The sequence below is a fragment of the Saccopteryx leptura genome, chromosome 8 (genome assembly GCF_036850995.1).
Source record: "Saccopteryx leptura isolate mSacLep1 chromosome 8, mSacLep1_pri_phased_curated, whole genome shotgun sequence".
NCBI lineage: Eukaryota > Metazoa > Chordata > Mammalia > Chiroptera > Emballonuridae > Saccopteryx > Saccopteryx leptura.
The window spans coordinates 2,141,109-2,163,344 of NC_089510.1; the positions used below are offsets into that span (position 1 = coordinate 2,141,109).

Below are 22,236 nucleotides of genomic sequence, written 5' to 3' on the forward strand. Positions count from 1 at the left end.
ATGGAGTAACACTGGATCCATATACGTCGGGCTTAAATAGCCTGGAGCTCGGGGCTTTGTTCTTGGGTGCACAGTGAGACACCAGTGAGATGTATGCTGGACATAATCTGAACTGTCGACCAGTTAAGAAAAAATGAGATGACATTTGGGAGTGACATCGTTATGAAGGGCCAGGGCTGGGAGACTGAGCTCTGGAGCAGTGGCCGGCAGTGACCGGCCAGAGGAAAGAGGCCCTGAAAGCAGGTTGCCAACAGGGCCTGTCCGGGATTGGATAACAGGGTTTTGTGTTTCTTGAACTATTTCTGCAGTGGGATTTGTACGTTTTGTTCGACATCAAGGGTTTAGACGTGGGTTTCTGGGTATCAGCACCCTCTGGTGTGGCTTTGGGTGGTCGGAGAGGGTGGCTTCTCTGCTGTGTAGAGTGAGACTTGCTGCCAGGCCAGTGTGTCTTAACTCATTTCTATCGTATTTTGGGAAATACACATTCTGAATTTTAAAGAATGGACTTATACAGTTTGGATCCCAACGTTTTTGTAAGTCAGATGTTGCCCCTGTGTGGTTTTACTAGCTGAGATGAAATTGCTGCAAGTTTGGAAAAATCGAGTATGAGAAGCACTTGTTAGCATGGTAAGACATTTTCTCATCATTTAATATTGCCTCTTTTTTTCATACTCACAGACCAGATCGTCAGATGCGCATTCATCTGGGTCTTCAGATGCACACGTGAGTAGAAAAGACAGTCTGTGTCATTTCCTTAATATAAACAGTTTTCATGTATGTGCCCTTTTTTCTTCCGCCATCTTTGTTAGGTGCCCTCTGTTTGTTCTAGTCCCATAGTTGGTCTGTCACACCATGTTAGGAACCTATTTTGTATGTCTCCTTTTATCTTGATTGTGCTCATACAGCTGTGTGCACAGACACATGTGCGTACTGTCTGTTGGCTGTGGCATGGTGTTGTGCTTGCTCATGCTGTTCTCATTGTGCGGAAACCCTGCCGTCTCGTGCTGAGCCCTCCCCTAATCTTTCTGATGGCGTCCTAATGTCCCACAAGGGGAGGTCCAGTTACTTGTGAAGGTGTTTCTCCAGGAATGGGCATATACTTCTTGTTTACAAGGCTTTGACATTTCAAGTAGTACTGCAGTAAACATTCTTTACATAAGTTACTACAGCAGTCCTCAGAAGTGTGGTCTTCAGACCCCGGGAGTCACTGAGACTATCAGGGGGTCGGTGAGTTCAAAACAATTTTGTAATAACACAAAGGCGTCATTTTCCTTTTTCACTGTGTTGACATTGGCACTTAACGGTGAAAAAGCAACTGATGGGTGAAATGCTGGCACCTGAATCAAGGCGGCATTGCCAAATGTCCTTCCCACGGCACAGCCAGAGCAGGCCCGTTTCTCCACACAGTTCTTCTGAGCCATGGAGTTACGATGTTAGATCTGGTTTTCTTGTTTAAGTTGAAGAATGAACTGGCTTCTTTCGTGGAATACTATTTTGATTTAAGGAGCAACTGACATGGTAAGGTTAATCACACTCTGGTGGTACAAGGCAGATATTTTCTTGAAAGTGAAGGCCAGTGGACCTGTTACTTCAAAGTAAACAGCTCTTTGTTACTGATACAGAATTTGAGCTTTCAGTAGCAAGTAAGAACAGTGAGAACTTGCCCCTCTCTCCAGACCTGTGACATTGGTCTGAAATCGATGACGACAGTAGGGAATGTGAGTTTTGATAGCGTGTACCTAAATCTGTCAGTATTTGGCCATCGGGGCTATGTCTGGTTTTCAGTACTGCCCGTGTGATTTTAAACACTTGTTTTCCTCTCTCTGAAGATCGAGGCGTCCGGGCCCTCAGACGGGGATGCGCCCAGTCGGACACGCGCTAAGAGCCCCAGGAAACACAGCTACAGGAGCGAGAGCGCCCGCGAAGGCCCTGGCGACCCTCCTCACCAGAACCTCTCCAAAGTGAGTGCCGCGCAGGTGAGGCAGCGTGCTGGGCTTTGCGTCCACCCGGAGGCTGCTGGCTGCACATCCCGGTTTTGTGCTTGTTGTTGCATCTTGTCTTGTTCAAGACAGCACTCTTCATTGTCTCTGGGTTATTGACAAACTTAAGTTCATTCAAGGCAATGTTTTTTCACTTATAAGTGAGGTATGTTTTATTTAGAACTTTAAATCTTAGTTCAGAAACCAAGGAGGGTTTGAATGGCAGATGGTTAATGGTCAGATTTATTATCCCCTCTATCAAATGTTGACTGAACCCAGTGCCCAGTGCCAGTCACTGGAGGCGCTCAGGTGGTGGAAGCCCAGGTCCTCAGGGAGCCGTTGTCCTGCCGGGAAGCAGGAGAGCGCTGTCTGCTCCTGCCAGTGCCCAGTTCTGGGGGCTGCCCTGGATGGGGGGCCACAGAGGCCTCCGTCCTGCTGGGTGCCCTGGCCCGGGCACTGCAGGAACTTGGGGAAGGAGTTTCTTTACTGCTTGGATCTGAAACGTGCTCTTCTGTTAAAATAACGTTTTCTTATGATTAAATCTGGAAAATACAATAAATACAGATAGTCAGCACTAGCCAGTATTAACACTGACTGGTAACACTAATTTTCCTATTTAGTATTTCTCCGTATAAAAATACTTTTACTTTGCTGAGATCCATTTTCCAGGAACACTTAAAAATACTGTTTTCAGTTCTAATTTTTAAAATTTTTGCAAAAGTTCTATAAATAAAATTTTTAAGTGGATGGTTGTATTTCTTTGCGTACAGTTGCCTTAATTCCCATGACCATTTCCATTCGGGCTTAGCTCTTAGGATATAAATAAAATTTGAGCCCAAACATTTTGTTTTGAAAATTATGTCTTTCACGGAATTTATATGTGATTTTACAATTTGTATAAACTTGTGAAGTTGAAATAAAGGTGTTGACTGGATGATGGTGAAACATATTTCCTTCTATTTGAGGGGAAATTATTTTGAATTTGTTCCTGAAACCCAATGTTGATGTTTGGGTTACAAACTGCTCTGCTTTTTTGAACAGATTTTAATGCAGCTTTACAATAGTTTGCAGCAGTTTTATTTCTTCATTCTGCATATTTCCAGGCAAGCCTTTATGGTAATGGGACTGATCAGTTCTAATTTTGCAATTGGTTAACATCTCTTTTTCATAGGTGCTGGAGAAACTTTCAGATGTCAGTTACAGATTAATATTTTAGGTTGTATTTAATCAGCATTTCTTTTGAGTTATGGGTCACAATCTAACAGTTAAATGAATAACTCAACATCTGAAGGTCTACAGTTTATTCAAGCCACATTTCGGAAGGAAAGTGCTTCTGAGTTACTAAATGAAGAGTTCTCTGAGGTACCATTTTCTCATACTCAGAATTAGTTGATGAATGCTGACTTGTGCAGAACCTTAACCTGCTGTACATCAGTGGGCTCTGCCTGCTGGTCTGGCGCTCACCACCCTGGCTCTCTGTGATGTGCTCCCAGTGAAGGGACGAAGTGACCTTCATAAACAGCAGTGTCGCTGACGAAGAACGAGGTGACTTCAAGTGCCTTTCAGTAGATGAGTGGATAAAAACACTGTGGTGCACCACACTGTGGAACATTACTGAGTCATGACAGAGTGAAGTGTTCTTTGTGACAGTATGTTGGACCCAGAACATACAATGTGAAACAAGTCTGTCAGAGAAGCAAATACACATGCCTTCACCTCTCCGTGGAATCTAAAGAACTAAAAATAAACAAACAAGCAACATTGAAACAGACCCATAGACACAGAGAGCAGACTGCTGGTCGTCAGAGGGCAGGGGCCAGGTGAAGGGACTGAGACACAGACCCGTAGACACAGAGAGCAGACTGCTGGTCGTCAGGGGGCAGGGGCCAGGTGAAGGGACCGAGACAGAGACCCATAGACACAGAGAGCAGACTGCTGGTCGTCAGGGGGCAGGGGCCGGGTGAGGGGACCGAGACACAGACCCGTAGACACAGAGAGCAGACTGCTGGTCGTCAGGGGGCAGGGGCCAGGTGAAGGGACCGAGACACAGACCCGTAGACACAGAGAGCAGACTGCTGGTCGTCAGGGGGCAGGGGCCGGGTGAAGGGACCGAGACACAGACCCATAGACACAGAGAGCAGACTGCTGGTCGTCAGGGGGCAGGGGCCAGGTGAAGGGACCGAGACACAGACCCGTAGACACAGAGAGCAGACTGCTGGTCGTCAGGGGGCAGGGGCCGGGTGAAGGGACCGAGACACAGACCCGTAGACACAGAGAGCAGACTGCTGGTCGTCAGGGGGCAGGGGCCAGGTGAAGGGACTGAGACACAGACCCGTAGACACAGAGAGCAGACTGCTGGTCGTCAGGGGGCAGGGGCCAGGTGAAGGGACTGAGACACAGACCCGTAGACACAGAGAGCAGACTGCTGGTCGTCAGGGGGCAGGGGCCGGGTGAAGGGACTGAGACACAGAGAGCGGACTGCTGGTCGTCAGGGGGCAGGGGCCAGGTGAAGGGACTGAGACGTGCAAGCTGCTGTTGAAAATAGTCACAGGATGTGAAGTACAGCAGAGAGAACAGAGTCAGTAACAGTGTGGTGATGATGTGTGGCGCCTGGTGGGGACCAGAAACGGTGGGGGCACTTTGTAAAGAATGTGACCAGCCCTGACCAGTTGGCTCAGCGGTAGAGCATCTGTCCGGTGTATAGAAGTTCCGGGTTTGGTTCCCGGTCAGGGCACACAGGAGAAGTGCCCATCTGCTTCTCCACCCACCTACCCTCGTCCCACAGCCATGGCTTAGTTGGTTTGAGCAAAGTTGGCCCTTGGTGCTGAGGATGGGTCCAGGGCCTTGGCCTCAGGTGCTAAAATAGCATGGTTGCATAGCAACAGAGATGCGGCCCAGCTGGACAGAGCATTGTCCCCCCCAGTGGGCTTGCCGAGTGGATTCTTTTTTTTCTTTTTTTTGTATTTTTCTGAAGCTGGAAACAGGGAGAGACAGTCAGACAGACTCCCACATGCGCCCGACCGGGATCCACCCGGCACGCCCACCAGGGGCTACGCTCTGCCCACCAGGGGGCGATGCTCTGCCCCTCCAGGGAGTCGCTCTGCTGTGACCAGAGCCACTCTAGCGCCTGAGGCAGATGCCACAGAGCCATCCCCAGCGCCCGGGCCATCTTTGCTCCAATGGAGCCTTGGCTGCGGGAGGGGAAGAGAGAGACAGAGAGGAAGGAGGGGAGGGGTGGAGAAGCAAATGGGCGCTTCTCCTGTGTGCCCTGGCTGGGAATCGAACCCGGGTCCCCCGCACGCCAGGCCGACGCTCTACCGCTGAGCCAACCGGCCAGGGCCCAGTGGATTCTGGTCGGTGTGCATGCTGGGGTTTGTCTCTGCCTCCTCGCCTCTCACTAAATAAAACAAAACAAAAACTGAAAAACAATATGACTCTAAAGGCTGTGCACCAGAAACTCCCAAGAAACGACACGGAACTTCCGTAAAGTGTAAATGACAAATAGGAAAGGAAGTGGGGAAGCACTGAAAGCAGAGAGGACGAGGAAGCTGAGGGGCCAGTGGGATTATAGGGACGTGATGCGTGGTCGCGGCACCTGGGCCAGCGGGTGGAGGGCACTTCCCTTCCTGCTGCGGAGCCAGAGCCGGAGTGGGCGCTTCCCCTCCTCCCTCCCTCCTGGTCAGCGTCTGCCCCCTGTGCTGCCCTGGCTCAGACCGGGCGCTTCCCCTCCTCCCTCCCTCCTGGTCAGCGGCTGCCCCCTGTGCTGCCCTGGCTCAGACCGGGCGCTTCCCCTCCTCCCTCCCTCCTGGTCAGCGGCTGCCCCCTGTGCTGCCCTGGCTCAGACCGGGCGCTTCCCCTCCTCCCTCCCTCCTGGTCAGCGTCTGCCCCCTGTGCTGCCCTGGCTCAGACCGGGCGCTTGCCCCTCCTCCCTCCCTCCTGGTCAGCCTCTGCCCCCTGTGCTGCCCTGGCTCAGACCACGCTCTTTCCCTCCTCCCTCCCTCCTGGTCAGCGGCTGCCCCCTGTGCTGCCCTGGCTCAGACCGGGCGCTTGCCCCTCCTCCCTCCCTCCTGGTCAGCGTCTGCCCCCTGTGCTGCCCTGGCTCAGACCGGGCGCTTGCCCCTCCTCCCTCCCTCCTGGTCAGCGTCTGCCCCCTGTGCTGCCCTGGCTCAGACCACGCTCTTTCCCTCCTCCCTCCCTCCTGGTCAGCGGCTGCCCCCTGTGCTGCCCTGGCTCAGACCGGGCGCTTGCCCCTCCTCCCTCCCTCCTGGTCAGCGTCTGCCCCCTGTGCTGCCCTGGCTCAGACCGGGCGCTTCCCCTCCTCCCTCCCTCCTGGTCAGCCTCTGCCCCCTGTGCTGCCCTGGCTCAGACCACGCTCTTTCCCTCCTCCCTCCCTCCTGGTCAGCGGCTGCCCCCTGTGCTGCCCTGGCTCAGACCGCGCTCTTTCCCTCCTCCCTCCCTCCTGGTCAGCGTCTGCCCCCTGTGCTGCCCTGGCTCAGACCGGGCGCTTGCCCCTCCTCCCTCCCTCCTGGTCAGCGGCTGCCCCCTGCGCGGCCCTGGCTCAGACCGGACGCTTTCCCTCCTCAAGCGCTTTCCTTCTCGCTGCCAGCAAGCGAATTGAATGAGTTCAAACCTGTTTTTTCTTAAATCTTTTTCTAAAAGGTGGCTTTTGTGTGTGACCTTTGGCTGGGAAGTGAGGACTGACCGCTTCGCGTCAGCGCTGAGCTGAAGGAGGCAGCCCTGGTGCTTAGAGCACCTCCGCTCTTCTTTACCCTGAGTTACTTTTCTAACGAGCTGTCTCCTGAAAACTTGTTATGGACACGTTGAGGGTGTGTATGTGAATGCTGCTTCTTTCTTTTCACAGCCTCTCCTGGAAAACAAGCTGAAAGCATTCAGTATTGGAAAAATGAGTACAGCCAAGCGAACTTTAAGTAAGAAGGAGCAGGAAGAACTGAAGAAGAAGGTAATGTTTTACCTGGACTTTGAGTTGTCCCTGGAAACAAAGGCGCCTAAAGGGGGTGGACATATCCGGGGAGGCCGTAGAAACGCTTCTCAGAGACTCGGCCGCCACCTCCGGCCATGTCTGTGACATGAGCGAGCGTAGTGGGGCAGCTCCCACCTCGGTCCTCTCCCCATTCCCTCCCTGCTGTGAAAGGGACGGGCTAGGTCCTTTCTGGCCTATTCTTTGCATCAGCAAGTGTGTACATGTAAATTGTGCCCAGTCTTCTTAGAGGCACAGGAAGCACGCTGTGTCCAGCACACTGTTCTCCTTGTTGCTTTTTTTCATTGTACATTGTGTATGAGAGATTGAGGTGGGTTTTTTGGGGGGAGGGTAAATGGCTGTGTAGATTGCAGTAGTTTCTTCAACTAAAATTCTCTTGAGGGCATTTATGTTTGGGTCTTTGGTCATTGCAGGTAGTGCTGTTATTGGATAGTACTGTACAGACGGTTTATTTTGCTACTGTATCACTGAGAGGTATTCTGTATCATAGATATTCCCTTCAGTGAGGTGACTGGGTTGGTGGTAAGTACTAAGAATAGCTGGGCTGGATATTGTCGGGTTGCTCTCTGCACGGGCAGGGCCGTTCTGCATTCCTGGCAGCAGTTTCTGAGAGGTGATTTCCCATATCCTGTCTGCAGAGGACGTTATCAGTGAGGTTCTGCCCATCTGCTACGAGAAAGGATGGAGTATCTCAGTAGTTTCACATTCCCATTTGCAGTTTCTCTTGTGTTTGTTTCTCTGAACGATCTGTTCATAACTAAACTAACTTTCTGTGAGTCGGTGGGTTATCTGTATATGTATACACTTCGTGTATCAGGTGTGTGAACCTGTGTCTGACACACGGCAGTGCTTTGTCTCAGTTCCTCCATTGCCTGTTTATTTTGCTCCTGGTATCGCTTCTCGGCCTTTTGGCTAAGATCAAGTGTATTTTGCTCCTGTTGTTTTTTTCGTGTAGAAAGAATTATTATGTAATCAGAATTTCCAGTCCTGTCTTAGGGGTTCTGTTTTTTCAGTGAAATTTCTCTTAACTCTCACCTAGTAAAGAAATTTTTTTTTTTTTTTTTGTATTTTTCTGAAGCTGGAAACGGGGAGGCAGTCAGACAGACTCCCGCATGTGCCCGACCGGGATCCACCCGGCACGCCCACCAGGGGCGATGCTCTGCCCATCTGGGGCGTTGCTCTGTTGCAACCAGAGCCATTCCAGCACCTGAGGCAGAGGCCATGGAGCCATCCTCAGCGCCCGGGCCAACTTTGCTCCAATGGAGCCTTGGCTGTGGGAAGGGAAGAGAGAGACAGAGAGGAAGGAGAGGGGGAGGGGTGGAGAAGCAGATGGGCGCTTCTCCTGTGTGCCCTGGCCGGGAATCGAACCCGGGAGTTCTGCACGCCAGGCCGACGTGTACCACTGAGCCAACCGGCCAGGGCCAGTTTTATTTTTTTTAAAATTAAATCTGATATATTTGCAATTTGTATTTGTGTCAAAATATGAAGGATTGGTTCATTTAATCTTTTTTAAATAGCTGTGAAGGTGTTCCCCACCATCACTCATTGAAAAATCCATCTGCTCCTCACTGATGTGATTTGCCACTTTTACTGAACACTAAATTTTCACCTGCTCTTGGATTTATTTTCTATCCTGTTCCGTTGGCCTTTCTTACACATTTTGAGAACATTTGGCATAGTTATAATGGAACTTGTCACGGTTCTGAGCTGTTTGTTTCATGCCCGCTGTTCAGAGATAATTCTAGTTCAATTTCTTTCTTTTTTAAAAAAATTTCCATTGATTTGAGAGAGAGAGAAAAGCATCAGCTCCTTGTTTCATTTAACTGTTCCATTTAGCTGTGTATATATTGGTTACTTCCATATGTGCCCTGACTGGGGATCAAACCTGAAACCTCGCCGTGCTGGGACGAAGCTTTATCCACAGAGTCACCAGGCCAGGACCTAATGCTAGTTCAGTTTTCAGTATTTATGTCTTTAGTGGTTTATAAAGGAAATTTTTGTATTCATTGAGTTAAATCATTGTACCTTGAGAACAATGTAAACATTAATAGAATAATATCTATTATGTAGACAGTTGTCATATAGTTTGATCTTTGAATTGTTTCTAAATAAATTTTACTCAAAAAGCCTCTCTTAGTTTCAGTGTTAATAATAGTATTTATTAAGGATTAGATATGGCCTATTAGGACTGCTTAACCTGCTTTCCTGGTGAAGGGAGGGTCCCGTTACCATCATTCCGTGATTAGCTCACATCTGTGTGCGGTGGTCTGTATGTGCAGCTATGGTTACACACTCCTCTGTGTTTAGGAGGATGAGAAGGCCGCTGCTGAGATCTACGAGGAATTTCTTGCTGCGTTTGAAGGAAGCGACGGCAACAAAGTGAAGACGTTTGTACGCGGGGGTGTTGTGAACGCTGCCAAAGGTAGGGGTGCTGCAGCCTTGAGGGGACAGAGCCGGGCGCAGGGCTGGAGGGCTGGAGGGCGGGAGCCCGGCTGCTGTGGGTCAGCGGCTCCTGTCTGTCAGCGCCCTCTAGTGGGGGCAGTGGTCAGCGAGGCAAGCCGCCAGGTGCTGATCAGGGAGACCCTGGATCCAGAGGTTTAGAAATATTTCCTCTTTCAAGTTTTAAGACAGCAGAACGCTTTCAGAAAATTTTAATGTTTCTTATAATTTTACTATAAAACTACTAAATTAGTATTTTTTTAGAGTAATGTACTGATATTTGAATTTAACTTCATTTTTGGTCAATAGTGATCGATCTTCTTTTAGTAGTAAAAGCATTTATTAATTTTTATTTCTGAATAAAAATAGCAAGTAAATAAAACCTAAGTAATATAAAAGTAATATTGAAATTTAACATTTTAAATTTCAGAAGAACATGAAACAGATGAAAAGCGAGGCAAAATCTATAAGCCGTCGTCAAGATTTGCCGATCAGAAAAACCCTCCCAGTCAGTCATCCAATGAGAGACCGCCGTCTCTTCTTGTGATAGAGACCAAAAAGCCGGTAAGTCCCGCGCAGAGAAGTGGCCCTGGGCCGTGCCGTGCGGGGGGGCCCTGCCTGGTGCTGCCCGTCCTCTGCTGGAAGCAGAACTTCCATCCTTTGTCACTGTTTTGGGAGCAGAGGTTGGGTTTTGATGCCTAATCTTAGACGAGAGTGACTAAGTCAGTGGGCCGTGCAGATTGTTGGGGGGCTCTTCAGCTGAGCGCGTCTCAGGCTCCCGTTCTCGGGGTGCACGGCGAGGGAAGAGCGGAAAGCGGTGGCTGTGTTCTGAGGCGGCTGCTGGCCCGGGCTGGTTAAATCTGAGGTGCAGGCCCTGGCCAGTTGGCTCAGCGGTAGAGCGTCGGTCTAGCGTGCGGAGGACCCGGGTTCGATTCCCGGCCAGGGCACACAGGAGAAGCGCCCATCTGCTTCTCCACCCCTCCGCCGCGCCTTCCTCTCTGTCTCTCTCTTCCCCTCCCGCAGCCAAGGCTCCATTGGAGCAAAGATAGCCCGGGCGCTGGGGATGGCTCTGTGGCCTCTGCCCCAGGCGCTAGAGTGGCTCTGGTCGCAACATGGCGACACCCAGGATGGGCAGAGCATCGTCCCCTGGTGGGCGTGCCGGGTGGATCCCGGTCGGGCGCATGCGGGAGTCTGTCTGTCTCTCCCTGTTTCCAGCTTCAGAAAAATGCAAAAATAAGTAAATAAATAAATAAATAAATAAATAAATAAATCTGAGGTGCACGCGGTGCTGACCCGGGCTGGTTAAGTCTGAGGTGCACGCCGTGTCGTTACCTGGGACCAACGGACTCCAGCGGTGTGCCCTGGCACCTGCAGTGTGTTGGAATTGATTTGGAATTATTGTCAGAACTGGTGACCCTTTGAGAATTACTAAGAAACTTTTATTTTCTGAGGGTGACGTTTTTATGTGGGAAGGTAGATAGATTCAGGTTTGGTGAAGAGATAGGACGACATTGGATAATGGCTGATTTCTCTCATGTGACTTGAAGTAGTCCTGAAAGCAATTTTGAAAAATAGTAGCAGCCTCATTGAGATGCAATTCACATGCCATAAAATCCATCCTTATATAATAGGGGATTTTTTTTAGTACCTTGACAGTTGTGCAGCTATCGCGGATGTCCAATTTCAGAACATTTTTATTATTCCAGAAAGAAATCTCACACCTGTGTTTAGTCATAGCCAGCCCCTGGCAACCACTAGCCTACTTGATGTCTCTCTGGATTGGGCGACTGGGCGTTTTGTGCAGATGGGATCGTACAGCATGTGCCTTTTGTGTCCGGCCCCTCAGTGTCCTGTCTCAGGGCTCCTCCGTCTGGTGACCTGTGTCTGTCCTCATGCCTGTCTGGGGTTGGCTCATCTGTGTGATGTGTGTGCATGTTGTCTGTCCATTTACCACACTGCATGGACGTTTGGGCTGTGTGCACTCTGTCCATTATAATAGCATAATGCTGCTGTAAACACTTGCATGTAGCCTGACCAGGCGGTGGTGCAGTGGATAGAGTGTCGGACCCGGATGCGGAGGACCCAGGTTTGAGACCTTGAGGTCACCGGCTTGAGCACGGGCTCATCTGGTTTGAGCAAAGCTCACCAGCTTGGACCCAAAGTTGCTGGCTCAAGCAAGGGGTTACTCAGTCTGCTGAAGGCCCACGGTCAAGGCACATATGAGAAAGCAATCACTGAACAACTAAGGTGTCGCAACGAAGAATTGATGCTTCTCATCTCTCTCTGTCCCTGTCTATCCCTCACTCTGTCTCTGTAAAAAAAAAAAAAAGATTTTACGCCTTCTGGAGTCAAGTTTTTTTTATCAGCTGTGTGGTTTGCAGAGATGTGTTCTGTTCTGTGGGGTTATATTTGCCCTTTTTACAAGTGTCCTCTGAAGCACAAAAGTTTGATGTTCAGTTTATAAATTCTTTTCTTTTGTCACCTGTACTTTTGGCATCACATTTAAGAAATTGTTGCCTAATTCAAGGTCATGAGGATTCACTCCTGTGCTTTTCTCTAAGAATTTATAGTTTTAGCTTCTTTGTTTAGGTATATGAACCATTTGAGTGAAGTTTTTTTATACAGGGTGGGCAAAACTAGGTTGACAGTTGTGAGTGTGCAAAACCGAGTTTATTTCTGTGTTACTGTTTATCAGTGTTTATTTGTATGACCACTGTAAAAGGACTTGGCCCACTCCTGTAGCTGCAAACTAGGGTTCCAGCTTCATTCTTTTCCACGAGGATGTCCAGTTGTCCTGGAACTTGTTAAAAAGACTGTCTCTCTCCTTTAAGTAATTTTGGCACTTTCAAAAGGTCCTTCCAAAAGCAGTTTTGGAAGTAATTTTGTACAAGTTCCAAAGGAGCTACCGACTGTTTCAGTGGCTCGTCTTCTCAAAGTGGCTGTTTGAAAAGTGCATGCTCTTGGTAGTTGTTCGTTCTGTTATTTACGTGGTGGCTCAGTGACTTTATGTTCATTAATTTTTGTCCCTTGTTCTCTCCAACAGTGTTCAGGGCTCAGTCGTGCAGGCTTTGGGGGCTAATGTTAGTAGCTCCTTTACAACTGCTGGTTGTCATTTTGTTTAGTTGTTTTAAAAATTGTTTAATTCTTAATTTGAGAGAGTAGGAAGGGAAACTGATAACAGAAGCATTCATTCTTTTTAATTTAAATCATTAGAGGCCTGACCTGTGGTGGCACAGTGGATAAACCGTCGACCTGGAAATGCTGAGGTCGCCGGTTCGAAACCCTGGGCTTGCCTGGTCAAGGCACATATGGGAGTTGATGCTTCCAGCTCCCCCCCTTCTCTCTCTCTGTCTCTCCTCTCTGTCTCTCCCTCTCCTCTCTAAAATGAATAAATTAAAAAAATAAATAAAGAACAGCTGATTTTTAAAAGAAAAGAAAAAAAAACTTTTAAATCATTAGAATGTAATTGACACTAAAATAAAAATTTTAAATGATTATCGAACCCTTAGTTTTGCTTAATCTTCTTTTGTTTGAAGTATAACTTGTCATATTCTTTATAGCCACTGAAGAAAGGGGAGAAAGAGAAGAAAAAAAGCAATTTGGAGCTCTTCAAAGAAGAATTGAAACAGTAAGTTCGCTGGCACTGAGAACGGCTCTCGGTGTGTGGCCCTGACACACGCGGTGTGGAGAGCGAGCACACGGGCCTCCCGTGACGGTTTCTGGACACGGGGGCGCACTCTGTGCCCTGTGCTCGGAAGCATGTCAGCGTCTCAGCCAGCGTGGAGGCTGCTGGCCTTACGCGGTGCAGTTTAGTGGACTAATGGCCGGAGTCCTGTTTGCAGTGGAAACAGTGTAGTCACTGCAGTGTCAGCTGAGGAATGGTCAGGCTTAGCGAGGAGGAGCAGAGTCTCAGTTTTCATGCTGAGTTTCTCCCTCACCCTCCACGTGGGCCTTGCCTTCATTGACTGCACAAGGCCCCGGAAATGCTCTCGTGCTTCTTATAGCTCAGGATGGTCTTCTTATTTGAAGGTGATGCCTGTTTAAGTTTTATTTTCATTAAGGGTGAGCAAACACATTTGGGCTCATTATTAGTGACTGTAAATGTTTCCAACAGAATTCAAGAGGAGCGCGATGAGAGACACAAGACGAAGGGCAGGCTGAGTCGCTTCGAGCCCCCGCAGTCTGACTCGGACGGGCAGCGGCGCTCCAGTAAGTGCCTGTGTTCTCGCTCCCGCGCGTGGGCGCCTGGGCCGAGCACTGACAGCTCTCTCCTTCTTTTCAGTGGATGCGCCTTCCAGAAGAAATAGATCATCTGGTGGTAATACCGTGTTTTTGCTTCTTTAATGAATAGAAATTGTGTTGATTTTGTATTTTCCAGGTTATAATTTCTCTCTCTTTTTTTAGTTCTGGATGATTATGCACCCGGGTCGCATGACGTGGGAGATCCAAGCACCACAAACTTATACCTGGGAAACATTAACCCACAGGTGATGACGGGACAGTGAGACGGAGGGTCGCCTATAGACTGCTGTGCTTAGAGAGAAAACTGCCCTATCAGTCAGCAAAAAAATTAAGTCAGGAATCTGAAGTCAGTAAATGGGATGGAACTAGAGTGTTTCTGTGGGCTGAATTGTCTTGATAAACTTCTTAAGGGCTTGTCCCTTCTTTCTTTTTTTTTTCCTTTTTTAAATTTTTTTATTTAAGTGAGAGGAGGGGAGATAGATTCTCACAGGCACCCCGACCTGGCAACACCTAGCAACTCCCGTCTGTGGCCAATGCTCTGCTAATCCGGGGCTGATGCTTGCAGCCAAGCTATTTTTAGCACCTTAGGTGGAGGCTCCTGGGAGCCATCCTCAGGGCCTTGTCCCCTCTTTCTGTAGCTGCACTGTGCGCATTTTGAATTTGCAGTGGTCCACTAGCTGCTAACTTTGTTATTGGCCACGTGGGCATGGCCAGTAGTGGACGACACACTTCTGAGAGTCCCTCCGGATGCACAGTGTGGTTCCTTACGGGTTTCCTTTCTTTCTCCTCATAACAGCAAAGGAGTATTTGTTTCCCCCACATCAGTGTTGTTTTATGTGGAATGTAGTGGTGGTTACACAGTGTACTCTTTAAAAATTAGATCTGTTTTGGACCTCATTGCGTGTTCGCCGTTTTCCCCATTCTTGATTGCACCTGTAGCTGGGTGCTGGGAAGGAAGGGTGATCAGATCCTTCCTATGCTTTCATCACCAACTAGTACTCCCTCCGAACTCAGATGTGGCGGTCACTGCTGCCTGGACAGCACTGCCGAGTGCCTGCAGAGACTGGCCTTAGGGGCGGGGTCTCAGAGGGCAGAGAGGCCAGGGGAGGCGTGCTTGGGCTCCTCCAGCCCCCGGCCTCTTCACCCTGTCCCCTGGTTGGTGTGAAGCAGTTGTTTCTGGTGTAAAAATGTGGAATGCCACACGAGGGCGAGTTCTGTTGTGGAATATAGTGCTGGTAGCACTTTCTTGTTTGATGTAAGAGAGAGAGAAACAGTGAAACATTGGTTTGCTGTTCCACTTACTCATGCGTTCACTGGTGAATTCGTACACGTGCCCTGCCTGGGGGTGGAACCTGTGACCTTGGCGTGTTGGACGACGCTCTAACCAGCTGAGCTGCACGGCCAGGCCCTGGAGGTTTAGTACTTGAATGGGCAGACGTAGCACTGATCTCTCTCTCTTCATTTTGCAAAAGCTAGTTTGTTTACTGTGACACAGGATGCTTTCTTCCCCCTTTTTTTGGCATACAAAAACCTCTTACACCTTTTCCTAGATGAACGAGGAAATGCTCTGCCAGGAGTTCGGGAGGTTCGGCCCGCTGGCCAGCGTGAAGATCATGTGGCCCCGGACGGACGAGGAGCGGGCGCGAGAGAGAAACTGTGGCTTCGTGGCCTTCATGAACAGGAGAGATGCCGAAAGAGCTCTGAAGAATTTGAATGGTAAGAAAGTTTGTATTGTCCCTTGCAGAGTTCAGAGGTGGTTGGTTGTTTTTTGTTTCTTTGGTTCTGGAAAGTATTTGTAAAAACTTTAAAGGAATTCTTTTTAAGACTTTATTTATTGATTTTTTTAGAGATAGGAGGGGAGGGATGGGAAACATCAGCCTGTAGTCTTGACCGACCCAGGGTTTCGAACTGGTGACCTCAGCATTCCAGGTCGACGCTTCCTCCACTGCACCATGCTAGGCCAGGTGTATTTATAAAAGCTTTAGAGATAAAGAAATGGACCAGAATTGGAGAGGTTAATAACAAATTCAGCCTGACCCGGCGGTGGCGCAGTGGATAGAGCGTTGGACTGGGACACAGAGGACCCAGGTTCGAGACCCCGAGGTCGCCAGCTTGAGCGCAGGCTCATCTGGTTTGAGCAAAGCTCACCGGCCTGGACCCAAGGTCGCTGGCTTGAGCAAGGGGTTACTCAGTCTGCTGAAGGCCCATGGTCTGGGCACATATGAGAAAGCAATCAATGAACAACTAAGGTGTCGCAATGAAAAACTGAGGATTGATGCTTCTCATCTCTCTCCCTTCCTGTCTCTCTGTCCCTGTCTGTCCCTCTCTCTGACTCTCTCTGTCTCTAAAAAGAAAAACCAAAAACGAATTTAGATCCCAGAAACCTTCCCTGTTGCGAGTTGTTACTGCCCAGGTGACCTTTCTTCCCGGTCGTCTCTCGTAGGAAAGATGATAATGTCATTTGAAATGAAGTTGGGCTGGGGCAAAGCGGTGCCTATCCCCCCACACCCCATCTACATCCCGCCCTCCATGATGGAGCACACGCTGCCCCCGCCCCCGTCAGGACTGCCCTTCAACGCGCAGCCCAGGGAGCGCTTGAAGAACCCCAACGCCCCTATGTTGCCGCCACCTAAAAACAAGGAGGATTTTGAGAAGGTAATTTTAAAAGTGTACATAGGGCCGCATATATTTGTAAATACTAAATCTGTGGTAGTATTTCTTTTCAACAATTTTATAGAAAATGTGTAATTCTGTTTGGCAACTCTGAAGTAGATGTGTTCCCTGCCTAAGCCAATGAAAACCCTGTTTGATTGTGGCTCCTACTCCTTGTTGACCACTTATTATTAAGTCCCTCCCCCGCCCCCATTGGTCCACTGGTGTATCCTGCTTTGCTTAAGTACAGTATCTAATAATCTGGGAAACTGATACTTTGTATTTAGCTAGATGACTTTTCAGTTAGACCTCCTAAATAGTTAAACTGTTTGGATAGCAGCTAGCTAATAATTTAGTTCTCAAGATCTGAGATATTTGACTATTTGAGGGCATATGTGGTTTTTCTAAAAACATTTGACTACTCTAGTAAGAGCAAAGGGTGAGTATTTTCTTTTTATTAAAATTAAACATAAAACCAACTTAATTTCAAGTTACAAGAATTTGTTGGTTGAATTATGAATTAATTACACTTAAAATGACAGGGCTGGTTTTAAAGGCTTGGGAACAAAGTAGCGAACTGTATTATGGTCAGAAGCAAACCGTTAATTATTGCACAAATTAAAATCTTGATCTGATAATTGTCGGTGTGCCCTGTGCCAGTGCGCTGAGGTGCACTCTGGCGGGAGTGGTCTGAGTCTGCATTGGGTGAACGTCTCCTGTTCACTGGACACATCCGTTTTGCTTCTATGTAATTGCTTAGTGTATGATTACTTCAAAAGCAGTGATTGCCTGCAAAACTTGTGATTAGATGTGTAGTATTTTCAATGCATATGTATATTTTTGCTTGTTACTTGTTAACAATACTCACATATTCTATGTTTATTATCTGATGTGACTTCATATACAGACTCTGTCGCAAGCCATAGTCAAAGTGGTTATCCCAACAGAAAGGTACATGTTTTTCTTTATTATTACTGATCTAAGTATAGACAATATCCCCTCTGAATTAAAAAAACGTGGTGTTGAGGGAAAGGTGATATCTTGACTGAGCAATGGTTCCTTCCCAGGACTTTTTTTGGGGATATGTGAAATTTAACTAACTTCAGTATATACTGTGCAATTTTATGTTATCATTGGTTTTGTTTTTATTGTTACTGTTGTAGGGAATTTTATAGCTTTACTAGTTAGAATGTGTTTAATAGATTTAATTTGGTGCTATTAAATTATTGTGATGGGAAAGGAAGTGTTTTGAATGTATCTTAAATTTTAGATAACGTTATACCTTGACCCAGTCAGTTTTTTTCTTTGTTTCTGAATTGTTTATGTTTAATGTGCCACCTTAGTTTGAGTTTCTTGATTGAAGGCATAGCTTTGCTTTTTTTTTATTTTTTATTTGAGATGGAATTTCTATTATTTTCATGAACATTGAACATATTAGAAGCTTTAAAAAACAATAACAGAGGTGTTTGGAATTTTTTTATTTTCCTTCTTTTTTTTTTGCAACACAATGTTGAAGTCGAGGAATTCATGCCGTAGGTGTGCTCTTGCTCAGTCAAGCTAAGCCTTTTCCCAAACACAGGAACACAACACTGGTTGAATAATAAATGAACACAAAAGAATACCAAATTCTCTTTGACATTGGCCTTGGTGAGCAGCACCAGCTGAGCTGTCTGCGGCAGCGGGACCAGGAAAGCATCATGGGATGGATTGGGAAAGTATACAGTTTTTGACCAGACATTGGTACGATCGACTCCAATAAATGATGTGGTTTTATTATAACTGAGAAAAATATTTTTGGTTTTTTATTTTTTGTTGTTGTTGCCCAGAGTAAGATAATTACCATTTTAAAATATAATAGCACACTTAAAATATATCACCTTTTTGTATTACACTGTTTCTTCTGGTAGAAAAGTCACCCGTTTAAAAATAGACACACAATGCTTTAGGAAAAAGAGTGTGCTTACAATTATTTAATCATGTTGAACTCAAGTTAGCAACTACTAATTGTCAGATTCTGATTTTAAATAATCATATGCAAGATTTTAAAACTTCTTTTGAACTTTAAATTTTGTAAAAAAAATAGATTTTATCAGTTACAAGCCTGTTTAAAACTAGAGTGGGTTTTTTCTTCCACTGATAAATCCTTCTCAGGGAACTATTTCTAGCTTTGAAAAAGCATATATCAACTAGTAGTGGATCAGCTTCTATCTAAATAAAATTTTGAGTACATTTTGCTTAAAAAACCTTGACTTGCCATGAGAATGACTCCTTTGTTTTAAACTTGCTAAACCGTTTTTTCTGTACCCTTCATGCCTAAGTCAAGTTGCTTTTGACTTAATCCCTACCAGTTTCCGAATTTATATATTTACCCACCTAGAAATTGATGTTACTTTTTATGATACATGAAATTTCCTTTCACTGTTCTTTGACACATACCAGTGTGAGTTTTGGAACTGAATCGTAACTTCACACTGTGTCCATCCCTTCATTCAAAATAATGTCATTAACTACGGACCTAAAAACATTAATATTTGGAAATCAAGAACTGCAAATTTGCAGAGAAATTACTACTCTGAAAGAAAAATAATTTTTAGATTTAAAATTAAGTAATGCTTTTTGGTTTTGGTTTTTGGTTTAACAGTGCGAAATTGAATCAGTAGTTTTAAAAAATGTAGTTTTCCATTTGTAAAGATTTAAACCTTCCTATAATTTTCTTGACCTCTTTTAGGACCCCTTTTAGGAGGCCAAGAAAATTTCATTTTTTTTTTACTATGTAGAAATTTTAGTGTCCACTTAAGTAGCTTTGTTTGAAAAATGTGAGAAAATAACTATAATCAGCATAAGTTATTTCTGCTGTTCATGTACTCTGAAGCAGGCATTCTAGAGCCAAAAATGTCTGTCTGATTCTGTAACTCTATCCTTATTTATATTGTAGCAGTTTTATCAACTTGGTTTGAGCTGGGAATGCTAGAGGTGCAGTTGAGAGAGTGCCTGTACCACGAGCCAACATCCTTTTGCTTTTCACAGTCTCTACTTGCCAGCTCTGCTGGGGGCTGGTGAGATGAGAAAGCAGCCGCAGCATGGAATAAGTTGAGCATTTTGCCTGACATCAGGATCAATGCCTAAAATTCTGTTTGGAGTCCAGTAAGCTGTGATTTTAGGACCCAGTTTCAGAAGTTAAAAATAGTTGCTATGAGCCCAGCCCCGTAAAATAAAAAAAGTATTAAAAAGTTACATGTTTATTTTCGGCCGAACTGCTGGAAAGTGCTTGTTATGAGGGATGTGAACGGCATCCCACCATGTCCCTTATTCTGGAGTATTTTCAGAAGGGGGCTCCATTCGTGGAGGGCTTTGGCAGTATAATTGCTTCGTTGAGCCGTAGCACCGGGCAGAGTCAGACATGCTGTGAACAGTGTGCACTCGCTGGAAGTGTGGCCCAAAGGGATGTTGCCTCGTCAGAGGTCAGAGTCGGTAAAAACTCCCGTCTGCTCTGCATGTGCCGCAACGGCACAGGAGCCGGGGGAGTTTTTATCAATCAGGCCTTAAGTCTGTTCATAGTTGTGCATTTTTATATACGGTAGTCATGTGTATAATATTTCAGTACCACCACAGAAGTGCTTGGCTTAGGGATATTTTCTTTTAAAACTGAGGTAGTGTGTAAGTTTTTAGATGGCTATGATAACATGTAATAAGCTCTAAGTTACTGATATTATGTATTTGCAGCTTTCTAATTAGTTGTGATTCATAAGTTAATTATTGCATTTGGAAAATGCAGTTAAGTGGCATTTAGAGAATTAAGCCTTTATTACTGTGAAGCCGTGTTGTGATTTCCCCTCCTTTCCCCTCCCCCCCCTCACTGCCCATCCCCCTGTCCCGCCCTCCTAATGCACAAGGCATAACGTGCTCCAGGTTACGTTTTTGGTATAAAATTCTGTATTAGTCATCAGAATAATTATTTTTGCACAATGTAGTAACTTAGGTCGAGTGTAGTTGTGTTAGTGGTAGGTCTGAATCCATTTTCTTTAACTGTGTTGTTGTTGTAGGAATTTGCTCGCCCTGATACATCGAATGATAGAGTTTGTTGTACGTGAAGGGCCCATGTTTGAAGCTATGATCATGAACAGAGAGATCAACAATCCCATGTTCAGGTCTGCATGTTTTTGATTGTGCTAAAATACACATGACATAAAATTGACCGTTTTTACCACTTTTATATGACCGGTTCACTGGCATTGAGGGCACTCAGGTTGTTGTGTGGCCTCACAGTTCTCCACCTCCAGGACTTCCCTCGTCTTCCATGGCTGAAGCTGTACCACTTAGTGCTGGGGCCTTGCCATTTGCAGTCTCCCACAACTTAGCGGGCCCCCCGTTCCCGGGCCTTGCCATTTGCAGTCTCCCACAACTTAGCAACCCCCCGTTCCCGGGCCCCCCGTTCCCGGGCCTTGCCACTTGCAGTCTCCCACAACTTAGCGACCCCCCCGTTCCCGGGCCCCCCGTTCCCGGGCCTTGCCACTTGCAGTCTCCCGCAACTTAGCGACCCCCCGTTCCCGGGCCCCCCGTTCCCGGGCCTTGCCACTTGCAGTCTCCCACAACTTAGCGACCCCCCGTTCCCGGGCCCCTTGGTCCCCAGGTTCTGGCAGCCCCATTCAGCCCTGTCTCTGACGGAGATTACTGCGGGTGCTTCCTGTAACTGGAATCATGCAGTCATGGTACTTCCATGACTGCTTTATTTCACTTAGCACTGTGTCTTCAAGGGGCGTCTGTGGTTTGGCATTTGTCATTTGTCAACAATCTGTTACTTTTAAGTCTGAAAAATATTTCATTGCATGTGCGTACCACATTTCATTTGTCACCAAGTGTGAATTTTAAAAATACTCTTTGCTTCATTTTTAGAATGAAAGGTATTTCCAAGAATAAAATTCTGAAAGTATCAGGTTATCTTTGCAGTGGGAGGAGAAGGCAGCTTTAGGAACGGGGCCAGAATGGACCTTGGTCAGTTCCTCTGAGCTGGATTGAGTTGAGTGATAGCATTGCTTTGAGCATTCTTTAGTGGGAAATCCATTTCCTATGCTTTTCAGTGAGAGTCTTTCATAAATGCAATTTAGAACAACTGAGGCTCCTAGAAAATTTCTTATTCTTCTGAATAAGTATGATGCCTGAGGTACTCACTTAGTATTCTAAGTAGTTTAAAAACCAGTGTTTGAAGTGGTATCTTGGGGAAATCTCTTCCTTGTCAGACACAGCACCTGACACGTGGGTGTCAGTGAGGCGCCTGCACTGCAGTGTTCACGTCAGGGCCCAGGGGCCCCGGGCGGGCGAGGGGACAGCTGGGGCACGCGGGCCACGGGGAGGCTTCCGCTCGGCCTTCGCCTTTGGCTCCGTTTAGAACTCAAGAGGCAGGTGGTGTTTCTCGGTCGTGTACTCAGGACGGTTCTTCACCAGAAAGCGTGATGTGTCCTTTGTTTGCTCGCAGGTTCCTGTTTGAAAACCAGACGCCAGCCCACGTGTACTACAGATGGAAGCTCTACTCCATCCTGCAGGCAAGTCCCGCCCTCACTGTCCCTCCTGCTGTCCCTCCCGGCCGCACTGCCGGCACGACCCTCACTGTCCCTCCTGCTGTCCCTCCCGGCCGCACTGTCGGCACGACCTTCACTGTCCCTCCTGCCGTCCCTCCTGGCCGCACTGTCGGCACGACCCTCACTGTCCCTCCTGCCGTCCCTCCCGGCCGCACTGTCGGCACGACCCTCACTGTCCCTCCTGCTGTCCCTCCCGGCCGCACTGTCGGCACGACCCTCACTGTCCCTCCTGCTGTCCCTCCCGGCCGCACTGTCGGCACGACCCTCACTGTCCCTCCTGCTGTCCCTCCCGGCCGCACTGTCGGCACGACCCTCACTGTCCCTCCTGCTGTCCCTCCTGGCCGCACTG

At 47.3% G+C, this 22,236-nt stretch overlaps 1 protein-coding gene and 1 pseudogene across 7 annotated transcripts in view; both read left to right on the forward strand.

Moving 5' to 3' along the window:
- U2SURP (U2 snRNP associated SURP domain containing) overlaps nucleotides 1-22,236 on the forward strand; it is a 49,133-nt gene that overhangs the window by 9,183 nt on the left and 17,714 nt on the right. For 2 of the 7 annotated variants that reach the window (XM_066347817.1, XM_066347820.1), the window contains exons 2-15: nucleotides 679-723; nucleotides 1,830-1,976; nucleotides 6,841-6,939; nucleotides 9,286-9,400; nucleotides 9,848-9,981; nucleotides 12,978-13,045; nucleotides 13,532-13,626; nucleotides 13,700-13,735; nucleotides 13,822-13,904; nucleotides 15,210-15,375; nucleotides 16,103-16,314; nucleotides 17,219-17,262; nucleotides 20,355-20,459; nucleotides 21,785-21,851. In XM_066347817.1, coding sequence (XP_066203914.1) covers nucleotides 679-723; nucleotides 1,830-1,976; nucleotides 6,841-6,939; nucleotides 9,286-9,400; nucleotides 9,848-9,981; nucleotides 12,978-13,045; nucleotides 13,532-13,626; nucleotides 13,700-13,735; nucleotides 13,822-13,904; nucleotides 15,210-15,375; nucleotides 16,103-16,314; nucleotides 17,219-17,262; nucleotides 20,355-20,459; nucleotides 21,785-21,851 — 1,416 coding nt within the window. Of the gene's footprint in view, nucleotides 1-678; nucleotides 724-1,829; nucleotides 1,977-6,840; nucleotides 6,940-9,285; nucleotides 9,401-9,847; nucleotides 9,982-12,977; nucleotides 13,046-13,531; nucleotides 13,627-13,699; nucleotides 13,736-13,821; nucleotides 13,905-15,209; nucleotides 15,376-16,102; nucleotides 16,315-17,218; nucleotides 17,263-20,354; nucleotides 20,460-21,784; nucleotides 21,852-22,236 lie in introns of those variants that run through there. The other 5 variants (XM_066347819.1, XM_066347821.1, XM_066347818.1 and 2 more) reach the window with 4 other exon arrangements.
- Nucleotides 7,871-8,029, forward strand: LOC136380170 (U2 spliceosomal RNA; annotated as a pseudogene).